Source organism: Panthera onca, chromosome D1 (assembly GCF_046562875.1).
Source record: "Panthera onca isolate mPanOnc1 chromosome D1, mPanOnc1 haplotype 2, whole genome shotgun sequence".
NCBI lineage: Eukaryota > Metazoa > Chordata > Mammalia > Carnivora > Felidae > Panthera > Panthera onca.
The window spans coordinates 107,950,986-107,968,181 of record NC_138348.1 but is presented as its reverse complement, the minus strand read 5'-3'; the positions used below and the strand labels follow the sequence as shown (position 1 = coordinate 107,968,181).

The window sequence follows — 17,196 nt, the reverse complement described above, 5'->3', positions numbered from 1 at the left end:
GTGCATCTTCATGTGGTTGTTCCTCTGGGCAGTCATACCATTGGTATCTCTTTTGTGTCCAGATTTCCCCTTGTGAGGACACCAGTCACATCAGATCAAGGCTCATTTGAACTTAATCATCACTTCAAAGGCCCTCTTTTTTTTTTTTTTTTTTTTTTTTTTTTTTTTTTTTAGTGTTTATTTTTGAGACAGAGAGACAGCATGAGCAGGGGAGGGGCAGAGAGAGAGGAAGACAGAATCTGAAGCAGGCTCCAGGCTCTGAGCTGTCAGCACAGAGCCTGACATGGGGCTCGAACTCACAAACTGCAAGATCATGACCTGAACAAAGTTGGACGCTTAACCGACTAAGCCATCCAGGCACCCCAAAGGGCCTCTTTCTGAATACGGTCACAGTCAAAGGTACTGGGTGTTAGGCTTCAATGTAGGAATTTTAGGGGGCGCCGTTCAGTCCGTACTACTGTTTTGTAGGAGTTTTCTACAGTATCACTTTCCTCCCTTCTACACGGCAGGTTTGCAAGAAGCCCAGTACCGTTTGGTAACTGAGATACAGAAGCAGACTATTGGATTGGCTTTGCAAGGGAAAGATGTTCTTGGAGCTGCCAAGACAGGATCTGGCAAGACTTTGGCTTTCCTTGTTCCAGTAAGTAGTTTATTCATACTGGGTCAGGTCCTCTATTACGTGATTTTATTTTACTTATTTTCTTATTTATTAATTTAAACAAATGTTTGTTTTTGAAAGAGAGAGAGACAGAGTGTGAGTAGAGGAGGGGGAGAGAGACAAGAAGATACAGTTGTTTTTTTTTTTTTTTAATTTTTTTTTTTAACGTTTTATTTATTTTTGAGAGAGAGAGACAGAGCATGAACGGGGGAGGGGCAGAGAGAGAGAGAGAGACACAGAATCGGAAGCAGGCTCCAGGCTCTGAGCCATCAGCCCAGAGCCCAACGCTGGGCTCGAACTCACGGACCGCGAGATCGTGACCTGAGCTGAAGTCGGACGCTTAACCGACTGAGCCACCCAAGCGCCCCAGGGAGACACAGTTTTGAATCAGGCTCCAGGCTCTGAGCTGTCAGCACAGAGCCCAGTGCAGACCTTGAACCCACAGACCGTGAGATCATGACCTGATCGTGATCAAAGTTGGATGTTCAACTGACTGAGGCACCTAGGTGCCCCTAAACCTTTTTTTAATGTTTATTTATTTATTTTGAGAGATAGAGAGTGCACACAAGCAGGGGAGGGGCACAGAGTGAGAGAGAGAATCTGCACTGACAGCACAGAGCCTGATGCAGGGCCTGAACCTGTGAACCTGAGATCGTGATCCAAGCTGAAATCAGGAGTTGGATGCTTAACTGACTGAGCCACCCAGGCACCCTGTTATTTATTTATTCTAAAAAGAAATGTTTATTTTGGGAGAGAGCATGTGCGTGAGCAGGGGTAGGGGCAGAGAGAGAGAGGGAGAGAGAGAATCCCAAGCATGCTCCACACGGTCAGCATGGAGCCCGATGTGGGGCTTGAGCCTGTGCACTGAACCATGAGATCATGACCTGAGCCGAAACCAAGAGCCCGATCCCCAACCAACTGAACCACCTAAGTGCCTCTCTGTTATATGATTGTAAAGCATTCTTTGCCTAGGTACAAATCATTATGGAGAGAGTTGTTTCCTATTGGATTCCCCTGGCTAGAATGCCACTTTTATCAGACAGGGGCCCCCAGCTGTCCTGTTCTCCACCATATTCCCTCCATCCTAACGCGGTGCCTTGCACATGGTGGACGCTCAGTAACTTGAATGAATGAATTACCTTAACCAGCCTTTACATTCCTGAAGGATATGTTCCTGGGTGGCAGGTTTGGATGGTTCTACCCTGTTGTAGGACCACGGAAAGGCCTCGGAGGCTATTTATGCGCTTATGCTTGTAAACCTGCCAGTTTCATTTATATTTGCCACTTGTTTAGGATAAAGCTGAAATATGCTCACTTAGATTGAATGACTCGTTGAAAAATTTTCCAGGACGTTGATATCTGTCCTTTTGAGCAGTAAAACTCGTAGGACTTTACTTCTATCTCAGTTGTGCTGTCGATCTCATAATTTAATTCTTACAAAATAATTGGCTTAGAAAAATCACATTTGAGTTTTTGTCCCAAGTATTGAAAAGTTGTTTTTATTTTTCTCTTAAATTCAATTTTTCCTAACAATGTCTGCCCACAACTAGAAAATTCAGTGACTATATAATTATAGTAACTACACGTATGAAAGTTTATTTTAATGTGGTTTCCGTTTAGAAAATGGTGACAGATATTTTTCCAAAGTGTGTTTGAATAGTTTGAGGGCTGTACATAGCTTTCATCGATTGCCATTCTTCTCTGGGCAGGGCTCTGGCAGCAGCTGAGCTGCCAGGGCCTGATTTTCCCTTCCCTCTATGACTTGAGGGATCTGGTGGCTGGAAGAAAAAGAAAAAAAAAAGCAAAGAATTTCATTTTGCTGATTGGAAAGAACTTGTGACTGGTGTGTCTTCTGCTCAGAATGTGCCTTTGATTTGGAGGAGCACGGTTGGCTTAGGAATCAAGATGCCGCCTCCTGAAAGGACTTACTAAACATAATTTGCTGTCTTTTTTGAGGTGTTGGAAGCCTTATACCGTTTGCAGTGGACCTCAACAGACGGGCTGGGGGTTCTGATTATATCACCCACAAGAGAACTGGCCTATCAGACTTTTGAGGTTCTCCGAAAAGTAGGAAAGAATCATGACTTTTCGGCTGGTCTCATCATTGGTGGAAAGGTTTGTCCTTTGTCTTGTCCTTCTTTTTTCTGTAACGTATATTGGGGCACTGTTGGCAGTGGACAGGAAAGAGGTGGAGATTTCATCTAAACAGGTAAGCTGGCCTCCTGGTGTGGTGACTGTCATCTAGAGTTCTGGTTATCAAATTTGAAGGTTCAGAAAGTCCATTTTTTGAGGGTATCTGAGTGGATCAGATTCTCTGACACTAATACACTTTAAAAAACCTATAATTCTATTTGTTATTGTACCTGGGAAAGGTACCATTGGAGTATGTGGGCTAGTTCCTTTTAAGAAAATATTTAAGAGATTGAATAATTCAGAACATTGCTTGGTCAGCAGCAGAAAAAAGACAGGTTTACAAAATTTTTTAAAAAATTTTAATGAATTTTTTAATTGAAGTATAGTTAACACATAATTGTCTTAGTTTCAGGTTACAGCATACCATTTCAACAAGTCTGTACATTATGTGTGCTCACCACAAGTATAGCTAGCATCTGTCAGCATACATGCTATTGTAGTACTATTGACTATCTGTGACTTTCATCCCCATGACTTATCCATTTCATAACTGGAAGCCTATATCTCCCACTCCCTTTCACCCATTTTGCCCATCCTTCTTCCCTCTGGCAATCATCTGTTTGTTTTCTGTATTTATGGGTCTCTTTCCGCTTTTTTGTTTTGTTTTGTTTTGTTTTGTTTTTTGATTTTACATGTAAGTGTAATTACATATGGTATTTGTCCTTCTCTGATTGATTTCACTGAGGATAATCTCTGGGTCTGCCATGTTGTTTGAGATGGCAAGATCTCATTCTTTTTTCATTTTTTCATTTTTTTAACGTTTATTTATTTTTGAGAGAGAGAGACTGAGTGTGATCAGTTGGGGAGGGCCAGAGAGAGGAGACAAAGAATCCGAAGCAGGCTCCAGTCTCTGAGCTGCCAGCACAGAGCCTGGTATGGGGCTCAAACTCATGAACCATGAGATCATGGCCTGAGCCAAGGTCAGATGCATAACCGACTGAGCCTCTCTCTCTCTCTCTCTCTCTCTCTCTCTCTCTCTCTCTGTCTCTGTCTCTGTCTCTGTCTCTCTCACTCACATACACACACCACATCTTTACCCATTCATCTATTGATGGACATTTGGGTTGCTTTCAGTGTCTTGGCTGTTGTAATGCTATTGTGAACATAGGGATGCATAACTCTTCGAATTGGAGAGGGTTTTTTTTTTTTAAATTTTTTTAATGTTGATTTATTATTGAGAGACAGAAAGAGATAGAGCATGAGCATGGGAGGTGCAGAGAGAGGAGGAGACACAGAATCTGAAGCAGGCTCCAGGCTCTGAGCTATCAGCACAGAGCCCGACATGGGGCTCAAGCTCACAAACTGTGAGATCATGACCTGAGCCGAAGTCAGATGCTTAACCAACTGAGCCATCCAGGAGTCCCTGTTGACAGTTTTTATCGTGAATGGATGATGAATTTTGTCATGCTTTTCCTGCATCTATTGAGATCATATGATTTTAATCTTTTATTAATGTTGTCTATTGTGTTGATTTGCAGATGTTGAACTGTTCTTGCATCTGTGGAATAAATCCCACTTGATTGTGGTGTATGGTTTTTGAAATGTATTGTTGGATCTGATTTGCAAATATTTTTTAAATTATTTTTTTCCATAATAATAGTTGTACTCTTTAATCTCCATCCCGTTTCCCTCATCCTCCTATGTACCTTCCCTCTTGTAACTATCAGTTCCCTATAGTTAACAGTCTGTTTCTTGGTTTATCTCTTTTTTTCTTTGCTCATTTGTTGTTTCTTAAATTACACATATGAGTGACATATGGTATTTGTTTTTCTCTGACTATTTCTTTTAGCATAATACTATATAGCTCCATCCATGTCATGCAAGTGGCAAGATTTCATTCTTTTTTATGGCTGGGTAATATTCCATTGTATATGTATACCACATCTTTTTTTTTTTTTAAGTTGATTTATTTTGAGAGAAAGAGTGTGAATGGGGGAGGGGCGGAGAGAGAGAATCACAAGCAGGCTCCATGCCATCAGCACAGAACTCATTGTGGGGCTCGATCCCACGACCCATTAGATCATGACCTGAGCCGAGGTCAAGAGTCGGGCGCTTAACTGACTGAGCCACTCAGGTGCCCCAAATCTATTTTATCTATTCCGTAATCGTTGGACACCTGGGTTGTTCCTATAATTTGGCTATTGGAAACAATGCTGCTATATAAACATCAGGGTGCATGAATCTTTTGGAATTAGTATTTTTTTATTCTTTGGGTAAAAACCCAGTAGTATGATTGCTGGATCATAGAGTAGTTTTATTTTGAATTTTCTGAGGAACCTCCATATTGTTCTCCAGAGTGGCTGTACCAGTTTGCATTCTAACCAACAATGCAAAAGTGTCCCCTTTTGTCCACATCCTCACCAGCACCTGTTGTTTCTTGTGTTGTTGCTTTTAGCCATTCTGACAGATGTGAGGTGATATCTTATCGTAGTTTTGACTTGAATTTCACTGATAACCAGGGATGTTAAGCATCTTTTCATGTGTCTGTTGTCCATTTGTTTGTTTTATTTGGGAAAATGCCTGTTCATGTCAATTGCCCATTTTTTAATTGGATTATTCATTGTTTGAGCATTGAGTTGTATCAGTTTTTATACATTTTGGATTCTAACGTTTTATCAGATAATTTGCAAATTATTGGATAATTAGTCTTTTGCAAACATCTTCTCCCATTTCATAGGTTGTCTTTTAGTTTTGTTGATTGTTTCTTTCGCAGTGAAGAAACTTTTTATTTTGATGTAGTCCCCATAGTTTATCTTTGCTTTTATTTCTCTTGCCTCTGACATCTCTAGAAAAATGTTGCTATGGCTGATGCCAAGAGATTACTCCCTGCCAGGGTCCAGCCCCAGCAGGTCCAGGGGTTCCCGAAGGATGAACGGTGTTGGCGAAAATAACAAATGGACACAGACAACGGCAATGTGTTAGACTGGCCGCTTTATCGTGGCAAGTGTGGCATTATATTTGTTAGCAAATTTCTTATAGCGTGCGTCATCTATGTTTTCTGGCATTACCTAATTCTAAAAATGTTCCTTTGTGTAATCACCCATTAAGGAACAACATAGTTATTTTCTTGTAACGTTCCCTCCTGCCCTTTCAAGGTCATCTGGCTCTCAACACCTCAAGTAGAATGTTTACAGGGACGTGACTTCTTAGTTGTTCCTTTGGACCATTTGTGGCACAAGGAACAAAAGTGTTCGCTTTGGTCTGGGAGGGAGCCAAGAGGGCCCTGGGAACTCGCGCCTTATGCGCTCCCGGAGAGACAATGTATACCTAGGAACTAATGAACCATTCTGTACCTTAATCCCCCAGGTCCAGTTATCATCTGGAATGCCTCCTGGGGGCCAAGTGGGCCTAGGGGTTGGAGTAACTTGTATCCATAGATATGGTCCTTTGTTGCCGGAGTGGGGATTTCAAACCCATTTGTCCCCCTCCTTGGCTGGGAAATATATGGGGCTGTCCTTCCTTTAGGTAGAGGAGTCTTTATAGGGGGTGGCAAGGGCTGGATGCAGGGCCGCATAATTTCCCTACGGAATTTTATTTCTTTCCCCGATGGTTCTTTTCCCGGAGGGCCTGTCGTGGGCAATTCCCCAACCGACCAATCCCCAGGTACTTCATTGGTAGGGGGGCTGCCCTGACCAGCACTGAGGCCAAATTACATAAAAGCAGGAGTACAAGAAGCTTCACTTTCGATGGGCCGCCATGCAGTCCCGATCCGCCCACCGCCTGGGCCCTGCCATCAGGCTGATTGGATAGCTTGGCTTCCTGCAACTCCCTGTGCTCTTTTCAATAATTTTCTAATTGATTTTGAGTTTATTTTTGTGTGTGGTGTAAGAAAGTGGTCCAGTTTCATTCTTTTGCATGTGGCTGCCCAACGGCATTTGTTGGAGAGGCTGTCTTTTTTCCATCGGATATTCTTTCTTACGTTGTCAAAGATTCATTGACTATATAGTTGTGGCTTGATTTCTGGGTTTTCTGTTCTATCCAGTTGATCTATGTGTGTTTTTATGCCAGTACCATACTGTTTTTTAATCACTGCTGCTTTGTGGTATAACTTGAAATCTGGAGTTGTGATACGTCTAGTTTGGTTTTTGTTTTTCAGGATTGCTTTGGCTGCTCAAGGTCTTCTGTGCTTCTGTACAAATTTTAGGATTTTTTGTTCTGGTTCTGTCAAAACTGCTGTTGGTATTTTGATAGGGATTGCATTAAATCTGGGTTTGCTAACATTTTGTTGAGGATTTTTGCATCTGTGTTTGTCGGTGATAGTAGCCTGTGGTTTTCTTTTTTTTAATGGTGTTATTGTCAGGTTTTGGTATCAGGGTAATGTTGGTTTTGGGAAATGAGTTTCGGAGTGTGCCTTCCTCTTCAATTTGGGGAACATTTTGAGGAAGATAGGTACTAGCTCTTCTTTAAGTGTTGGAATTCACCTGTGCAGCCGCCTGGTCCTGGACTTTTGATTTTTCAGAGTTTCAAAATTACCTATTCATGAGTGCCTGAGTGGTTCAGTCAGTTGAGTGTCTGACACTTGTCTTTTCTGCTCAGGTCATGATCCCATGGCTCAGGAGTTTGAGTCCCATATGGGGTTCCATGCTGACAATGCGGAGCCTGCTTGGGATTCTCTCTTTCTCCTCTCTGCCTCTTCCCCACTTGTGCGTGCATGCATGCTCTCTCTCAAAATAAATTAAAAAAAACTTTAAAAAATTATTTTTATTTATTTTAGTGTTTACTTTTGAGAAGGCACAAGTGGGGGAAGGGCAGAGAGAGAGGGAGACACAGAATCCGAAGCAGGCTCGAGGCTCTGAGCTGTCAGCACAGAACCTGATGCAGGGCTCAAACCCACGAACTGTGAGATTATGACCTGAGCTGGAGTCGGGTTGCTTAACCGACTGAGCCACCCAGGCACACCCCACCCCCCCAAAAAAATTATTGATTCAATTTCATTATTTATAATTAGTTTTTTCAGATTGTCTATTTCTTTGTGATTCAGTCTTGGAAGGTTGTGTGTTTCTAGGAGTTTATCCATTGTTATCTAGACTTTTCAACTTGTTGTAATGTAATTCCAGTTGTCTCTTATTATTCTTTGTATTTCTGTGTTGTTGGTTGTAATTTCATTTGTGATTTTTTTTTTTTGTGGGGAGTTTTCTCTCTCTTTTTTGCTTGATGAGCATGGTTAGCAGTTTTATCAGTCAAAAATAAATCTTTTCAGAGAACCAGTTTTTGTTCTGTTGATATTTTCTGTCTTTTTTTTTTGGAGACTCTATTTTATTTATTTAATTAATTAATTAATTAATTAATTTCTGATCTTTATTTTCTTCCAAGAACTTTGGGCTTTATTTATTCTTCTTCTGGTTCCTGTTGATGTAAAGTTTACATGTTTATTTTGGGTATTAAAAATTTTTTTTTTCTAATGTTTATTTTTGAGAGAGAGAGAGAGAGAGTGAGTGAGTGAGCTGGGGAGGGGCAGAGAGAGGGAGACACAATCTGAAGCAGGCTCCAGGCCCTGAGCTGTCAGCACAGAGCCCAATGCAGGGCTTGAACCCCCACTTGTGCGTGCATGCATGCTCTCTCTCAAAATAAATAAATAAATTGTGAAATCATGACCTGAGCTGAAGTCGGATGCTTAATCAACTGAGCCACCCAGGCACTCCCCCCACCCCCGTTTTCTTTTCTTTTTTTTTTTTTTTTTTGTGGTAGGCCTGTATCACTATGATGGTTGATATGATTTCAGTCTTCAGTTTGAGACTTGTTTTGTGGCCTAGCATGTGATCTGTCTTGGAGAATGTTTCATTTTACACTTGGAAAATATGTGTGTTTTGCAATTTTGGGATGAAATGTTTTGTATGTACCTGTTAAGTCTATGTGGTCTAATGTATTGTTTAAGTCCAATGTTTCCTCATTGATTTTCTGTGCCAATGATCTGTCCATTGATGTAAGCGAGGTATTAAAGTTTCCTACTAATATTGTATTGCTGTCAATTTCTCCCTTTATGTCTGTTGTTATTTTTTTTGTTTCACTGATTCTGTGTTTGGTGCATAAATATTTACAAATGTGTGTCTTCTTCGATCAATCCACTTATCATATGTAATGCCCTTTTTTTCTCTTTTACTGTGTTTTATTTTTTTATTTTTTAAAGAGGTTTATTTTTGAGAGAGAGAGAGAAAGTGTGCATGGGTAAGGGGCAGAGAGAGAGAGAGAGAGAGAGAGAGAGAGAAAGAGAGAGAAAATCTCAAGCAGACTCTGCACATTTAGTGGAGAGCCTGATGTGGGGCTCGAACTCATGAACTGTGAGATCATGACCTAAGCAGAAATAAGAGTTGGACGCTTAACCGACTGAAGCCACCCAGGCACCCTCACAGTCTTTGTTTTAAAAATCAGTTTTGTATGACCTGAGTGAGGTCACTCCAGCTTTCTGGAGCAGAAGATAGTTTTGAGGAATGTTGATTTTAGGTGATAGTGGGGCCAGCTACTCAGCTTCTGCTCTACCTTCTGCTTCACTTGGACTGCTTGTTTGTGCTGGAGGCTCTTCTAGACTGTGAAGATAATACTTGGGTTCATATGCAAACATACATGAAGGAAGTGTAGCATTCATCCCAAACCCTCACGTACTGATGTACCTGTCACCCAGCTTTAATGACGAACATTCAAGGAGACACCTTCTAGAGTGTAGAGAGCTCAGCTTCCCTCGCCCTAGTCCACAAAGTGCAGTGTGAATGGTGTCAGAGAGTGCCTCTGGGTTCTGACTTAAATAATGACAACGATTCTACTTTAAGTCGGTTCTGGCCGATGTAAAGAGAAGTGAAGACTTGGAGCATTCATGGGAAATTTTTTCTTGGCCTCAGAATCCTGGGTATAATTAAGAATCTAGAGGCACTCTGAGCTCTTTAGGTCTTCACTGAGGACTTTTATTTGGCCCAGAAATTGGGATGTGCTGCAGAAATCGAAGGGGGAAATCATCTGTTTGTAGCATATCTACATTGCTGTGAGAAGTAGCATGCAGATGGCTTTTATAGTTTTGATACATGGGCTGCTCAGTAATGTGTCTGTGTAATCAGAAGAAACAACTGTTTTCAGGATCTGAAACATGAAGCTGAGAGGATCAATAACATAAATATACTTGTTTGTACTCCGGGTCGGCTTCTTCAACACATGGATGAAACAATATGTTTTCATGCTACCAATCTCCAAATGTTAGGTAAGTCTAATGAATTTCTAATGAAACAATCTCAGACTTAGGAGAGAAGCCTCATCAATTTTAATGTTAGACATTTTTAATCTTAATATTTATTCAATAAAACATCTGAGAATAACTTGAAACAATTTTTTGGCATATGGGTTCTAAACCCAGAGAGTACAACTAGACTTTTTTTTTTTTTTTTTTTTTTTTTTTTTTAAACAAAATGGTCAGAAGAATATAAGTAGTTGTATATGAAATTAGATGCTTCTTTATCTGACACTGCTAGGAATTTATCTCTTAAGATACATCCGCTTCTGGTGATATTACCTAACGTGTGTATATATACTTTTAATCACGTCTTTATTTTGGAATAATTCTATATTTACAGTTACAGTGATAGTACAGAGAGTTGCTTTATACCCTTTCCCCAGTTTCCCCTAGTGTGACATCTTACATAACTGTGGCATGTAACCACATATTTCGTCAAAATGAAGATTAACATTGTTCCGTTATATAAATTCCAGACTTTTATTTGGATTTCACCGATTTTTCCGCTAATGCCCTTTTTCTCTTCTAGGATCCAGTCCTGAATACTACATTGCATTTAGCCTAATGTATATTTTAAATGTTGTAATTCACCTTGAATTTTCTTTTTTTAGTTCTTGATGAAGCAGATAGAATCTTGGATATGGGCTTTGCTGATACCATGAATGCTATTATTGAAAATCTTCCCAAGAAACGTCAGACTTTGCTTTTCTCAGCTACCCAAACCAAATCTGTAAAGGACCTTGCACGCTTGAGTTTGAAAAACCCTGAGTATGTCTGGGTTCATGAAAAAGCAAAATACAGGTATGTACTACTTGTAGCCATATTTGATTCAATTAAAAAAATCAGTGTTCTTTTTACTATAAGAATTTGGTATTTTAAATGAATACTACCTTTTTTAGGAAACTAGACGTCATTTTATGTGTTATAAAATATGAAAAGCATAGTAAAATATATTACAATTATTTAAATATTTGATGGACCTTTAAATGTGGGAATACTCTAGTGCAATATTTCTCATGTGGTCTGAGGAACACATATCTTTCTGTAAGATGTGAACAGGTGTTTGTTAACGACTACCCCTGCATAAAATGGGGGGTGGTGGGGTTGTATGGCTGTGTGGGAAATGGGTTGGGGGAAGTAGGTTTCAAAGTATATTTTGATACAAGTGGAAGTTTGTGTTTGTATGTTTGGTATGAATCACTGTCGATTGTGGACATGCTTGACTTGCAGAAATGTTTTCTAGTGAACATAAGTAGATATGTGTTGAAGGTCTCCATATGGATTATCTCTATCTTCGATTTCTTGCTATGAAATCTTAGTCTGAGAAGGAATAGATTGGGGAAAATGGTGGATTATCCTCTTAGAAAGTTGTTAAATACTGGGAATATGGGCCTTGGGGCCCACCTTAATGTCGTTCAGCTAATAAATGTTTAGGATTAAAGAAAGCCCTAGAAGAGGCCAGACTCCATGCTTCCAGGCTTTCTCAGTGGATGAACATGGTTCTCAAGAACTCGGGAGTGGCATAGCAAGAGATTCTTTATCTCCTCCTTAGCTTACTACGGAGTAGACAGTGGTTGCTGTTTGTAACGTTGTATTGAGGTAGCTATTGAAATTCTTGGTACAATTAATAATCTAAAGAGTCACTTTTTATTTTCTTTTTCTTCTTTGTCTTAAGTTTATTTATTTTATTTATTTATGTATATAAAAAAAATTTTTTTTTTTACCGTTTTATTTATTTTTGAGACAGAGAGAGACAGATCATGAACAGGAGAGGGGCAGAAAGAGAGGGAGACACAGAATCGGAAGCAGGCTCCAGGCTCTGAGCCATCAGCCCAGAGCCCGACGCGGGGCTCAAACTCACGGACCGCGAGATCGTGACCTGAGCTGAAGTCAGACACTTAACCGACTGAGCCACCCAGGCGCCCCAAGTTTATTTATATTAAGAGAGAGAGCAGGGAAGGGGTAGAGAGAGAGCAAGAGAGAATCCCAAGCAAGCTCTGTGCTGTCAGTGTGCAACAAGACAGGCTCAATCTCACAACCCTTGAGATCATGACCTGAGCCGAGATCAAGAGTCGTACACTTAACCAGTTGAGCTACCCAGGCTCCCCTTGATTTTCTTCGTTTTTTGTTTTTTTTTTGTTTTTTTTTTTTTTTTGGCTGTTTGCTTGCTGCCTATTTTCACAACTTTTTAGTGTCTTTACCAGATACAAATTTTTCAGTCATTAGGTAACATCTAAAAACTGCATGATTTAAGGTAATTGTACATAGATTTCTTGTTACCAATTTCTGTAGGTAACAGTGGGTTATTATCTATAGATCAGAGTTAGAAAAAAACAAATGCAAATACTGTTTATTTTATAAGTGATTTTTGAAATGCATCACGTAGAAGAAATGGGGTTTTCAGAAACCATGTCTCCAATGACAACTGACAGTTGCAGGTTATGTGATAATGACTGTAGTACTCTCTAATGTCCAGTTCACCAGAAGCACCACAGAAGGCAGATACTTTTGTGAATTTTGTCTCATATCATTATTGAAGTTTCTTCTCTAGCCATTAACTTGGTTAATACACCATGGGGAAATCACGGTCAAGAAAATTTTTAAGGCAGTATAGAATATCTACTCTAGAATCATGCAGGACCAGAAAAATAATTTTAAAAAGTTAGATCTTTCTGAAGTTGTATATCAGAATGTACTTAGAAAAGGTATAATAGGGTGGTTTCTTTATGTTGCTGTTGCAGTGAAATTGCGCTTCTAATGATTTTTTTTTTTTTTGAGAAAAAAATCGTTCTCTTTGAATCATTGTAATTTGCTGTGTTTTACAGTGAATATAAGTTGAATTCTGTGGTGAATTATGAAGCATTTCAAAATTGAAATGGCTATTCTGAGCTTATGTTGTTAGTTGCATGCAAAAGTAATTTTATATTTCCTGTTAGTGTCATTAATCATTATGAAATGTTCTTTATCTCTACTAATACTTTTTGCTTTGAAGTCTAGTTTGATATTAGTCTCCTTGTAGTAAATTTCTCTTGGTCTGTGTTTGCATGGTGAATCTTTCTCTGGCCATTTACTCCTTACATTATGTACAGCCTTACATTTTAGATTTATTTGACTTTACAAGCAATATGTGGTTCTCTTATCAGGTATGATCATTACTTTGTAACTGGAGGATTTAGTTCATTGACATTTACCTTACCCCATTATTTTAAGTTTCTTTACCCTTTTCCACTGTGTCTTCATCGTGAAGCATTTTAATTTCACACATTTTAAATTCCATAAGCTGTTATTAATACTTTTTGAAACATCAGTATTTATTTAGATTTATCCAAATAGTTATTCTTTATTTCTTGTGTTCAAAAGAACTTTTTTTTTTTTTTTAGTTCAGGTTTACTAGTGGAAAAATTCTGTTTTGACTTTTCTGAGAACATCTCTAGTTCTTCCTCATTTTTGGAAGATATCTTGGCAGGTTTTTTTCTTTAAAGATACATTTCTGTTCTAACTACTATTGTATCAAAATTAGCCGATGTCAGAGTTAGCCGATGGTTTTCCTGTTCTTTTGAGGGTATTGTGTATCGTTTAAGATTTTCTTATTTTCGGTTCTTAGTGAAACCATGTCTGATGGTTTGTTTTTTTTTTTTGTGGCAGATAGATGTGGTATGGACAGATGACCTTGATCTGGGCTATCCTGGCTTGTAGACTCTGGGGTTATTCTCTTTTTGTTTTGCCTGGAGTCATGAGATCTAGTCCTCTGGAAGTCTCAGCTGAAAGTCCTGGGTGTTTCCAGAGCCCTTCCCCTCTGGCAAGTTCTGAACCTCATAGCGCTGAGGCTGCCAGGGTCTCTGCTCAGCTCTCAGCTTCCTGGATGTTGCTTTTTATTTGTTTTCAGTCATTTTGCTGTGTGTGTGTGTGTGTGTGTGTGTGTGTGTGTGTTGAGTTTAGGAGTTCGTCCCACTTTTCATGGGAAGATCCTGTGAAGAATTTAAGATTCAGTGTTTTATGGTTCCTGCTCTCAAGGATCTTGGGCTGAGGTGTGTAGGCCTCAGGGTTCTACTCCCAATTCTTATCTGTCTTGCAAATCAACAGATGCTTTGAGGGGAAGGTGGGGATGAATATGGGGCTTGCCTCAGGGCATGTCTGTTTTCTTTTTTAGCACCTCAAGTCCTAGCTGCCTTGGTTGATCTCTGATGCCTTCAGTTTTTTTGATTTATATTTAATCCAGCTTTCATTGTTAGTGCTACAGGCCAAAGAATGAATCTGAATCAAACAATACCTTTATGACAGGAAGGATAGCTTTTTAATCTTAAAAGTTTTAGGAGCCAGTGATGATTATTCTCGATCCATGGTTTCATTAGGATTTGCAAAATTGTGATGATCCAATTCTAGTTCTGATTCCTAAGAAGTTCTCTTTTGGGGTATATGTATGTGTGTGTATGAGAAATTTGTTGGAGAGCCATGCTGTTGCTAATCATTTCTTTTTCTAATTTTTTTTTTTGGTGGGGTCTGGATTTCAAAGTTAACCAATGTGGCATGTTTTTAACGTATTTCCTCCTCTTATTTTCATAAGCACCCCTGCCACTTTGGAACAGAACTACATAGTTTGCGAGCTGCAGCAAAAAATAAGTGTGTTGTATTCCTTTTTGAGAAGCCACCTGAAGAAGAAAAGTATTGTATTTTTCTCCAGTTGTAAAGAGGTACTGAATGATTAAGTAATTCTTGTTGAATCATCCCTTTTAAAATAGCAAATTTCAGTTAGATAAAAAGCAATTTCTTCTATTCTGATAAATACAGTGCTAGATGTGGTGAGGAACATGATAGATAAGCGTGGTGTCCATCCGTGAATATTGGCAGATCACGCCATTGAATGACTGGATGAACTGCAGGTGTTTATAATCTGACTCCCACCCTCTAGGAATTCTTACCTGAATGTGCCATTTATTTCCATGCCTCGGTGTCCTTGATCGTGGTGATCTCTGGAGTGCCCTGCCTGTACCCCTTTACACTAATGCTGAGGGAGTGTTGAATGTCCTTTAAGGCTAAGCTCAAATGTTACATCTGGAGGTCCCTCTCCAGTATTGCCAATCCCTGTGTTATAATCAGCTGTTTTCTCTCCTCTCCTTCTAGAGTGTTTATGTCTTTAATTCAGTTACACATTTCTTTAACATTAGTCACTTGCTATGAATAAAGGATTCAGTGATAAATAAGGAAACTTAGTCTCTTCCCTTAAAGAGGGAGGGACCTTGATTGATTTTTATGTTCCTTTCTTCTCTATATTTCAGATTGCCTAATGATATATAGTTGTTGGCATATAGTAGGTGGATTCTAGGTTTATAGTTTTTTGAGTGCTTAGCCTGATAAATATGCCAGTGAGTTTCTCTCCAGCTTACAGGGAAGTTAATAGTGGTCTGTCTGTTGTACTCTGTCCTTTTTTTGGTGCATACTCTTTTTAGGAAACCTCTTCAGTCCCATGGTTTTAAGTGCCATCTGTGTTCTAACAACTGCCGAATTGACATCTCAAGCTCTGACCGCTCTCCTGAGCCCCGGACTTGTGTATCCACTTGAATACTAGAGATTTCCTGTTGAGTGTCTTGAGATTTCCTGTTGAGTATCTCAAGTTTAAAGTATGAAAAATGATTTAAGATTTCGTATCCTGAAGATCTTTTCCGTCCACCTCTTCCCCATCTCAGATGACTGAATCCTTAATCATCGCACGTCTTCATCTCATAGTCAATATATTGGTAACTCTCATTAGCTCGACCACCTCTCATTACACCTCAGGCCAAAACTAAATCTCAGACACGCTTGACTTTCTCCTAATCCTGGCTGCTCTCTTCATTCTCGCACTTTCCTTGCTTATAGTTATCACACATTCTAGCCAGAGTGATCTTGGGAAGTCATCCACCTCACCGAGTTTTGTCAAGAGCAGGAATCCAAGGACAGTTTTGATTCAGGAGATGCAGACTGCAGCAAGTTTTCATGGACTCACTTGACACTTCCTGGGTGCATATGTACTTTTATGAGATTGGTTTGCCTGAGGGTGCGTCTGTCGTCCGCAGGTTCACCTTTCCCCTCTCCCCTTCTCATGGTGGCCCTTTTAAACCTGCAGAACAAAGCCATGAGTCCATCTGTCTGTACTCTTACTGGTGCATTGTCTCAGGCCATTAGAGCCTTCCTAGCACCAAGGGTTTCGCTGTTTGGAAAGTGAATGGCTCTGAGAACATGGTACCAAGTTGTTCTGCAGTTCACTGGCCTCACCATTCTTTGCTTTGTTGTTGTTGTTGTTTATTTATTTATTTTGAGAGCGTGAGAAAGAGAATCCCAAACGGGCTCCATGCTCGGTGCAGTGCCTGATGTGGGGTTCAATCTCATGATCTTAAGATCATGACCTGAGCCGATATCAAGAGTCGGACACTTAACCGACTGAGCCACCCAGATGCCCACCAACCATTCTTAACTTTTAACAAAATTTGTGAGGAGACTTAATGGACTTAATAGCTGATGGGATTGTTATAAATTTTATCTGTCATGGTTTTGACCTATTTTATAGGAGTTTAAAGAGTTAAGTTTCCTTCTAGTACATTTTCTTTTTTTCTTTAAAAAAATTTTTTTTATTTTACGTTTATTTTATTTTTGAGAGACAGAGCACAAATGGGGGAGGGGCAGAGAGAGAATGAGATACAATATATGAAGCAGGCTCTAGGCTCTGAGCTGCCTGCACAGAGCCCGACACGGGGCTCGAACTCATAAACTGTGAGATCATGACCTGAGCTGAAGTCGGACGTTTAACTGACTGAGCCACCTAGGTGCCCCTACATTTTCTTTTTTTAAATTTACTTTTTAAATTCCAGTGTAATGTACATATAGTGTTATATTAGTTTCAGGTTTATGACATAGTGATTCAGTAATTCTGTATATTACTCAGTGCTTACATGGTAAGTGTACTTAATCCCCCTTCACCTATTTCACCTACCTCCCCTCTGGCAACCACTAGTTCTCTGTATTTAAGAGTGTTTTTTTTCTTTGTTTTTTTGTCTTTTGTTTGCTTGTTTTTTAGGTTTCACTTAAGTGAAATCATGGTACAAATCTTTCTGTGACTTATTTCACTTAGTATTGTTCCTTCCAGCTCCATCCA

The 17,196-nt window shown here is 39.6% G+C and overlaps 1 protein-coding gene across 2 annotated transcripts in view; it reads left to right on the top strand.

Annotated features, from left to right (window-relative positions):
- DDX10 (DEAD-box helicase 10) overlaps window positions 1–17,196 on the top strand; it is a 274,061-nt gene that overhangs the window by 11,215 nt on the left and 245,650 nt on the right. For both annotated transcript variants that reach the window (XM_060604620.3, XM_078432720.2), the window contains exons 3-7: window positions 510–640; window positions 2,615–2,773; window positions 9,917–10,037; window positions 10,679–10,868; window positions 14,632–14,758. In XM_060604620.3, the coding sequence (XP_060460603.2) occupies window positions 510–640; window positions 2,615–2,773; window positions 9,917–10,037; window positions 10,679–10,868; window positions 14,632–14,758 (728 nt within the window). The remainder of the gene's footprint in view (window positions 1–509; window positions 641–2,614; window positions 2,774–9,916; window positions 10,038–10,678; window positions 10,869–14,631; window positions 14,759–17,196) is intronic.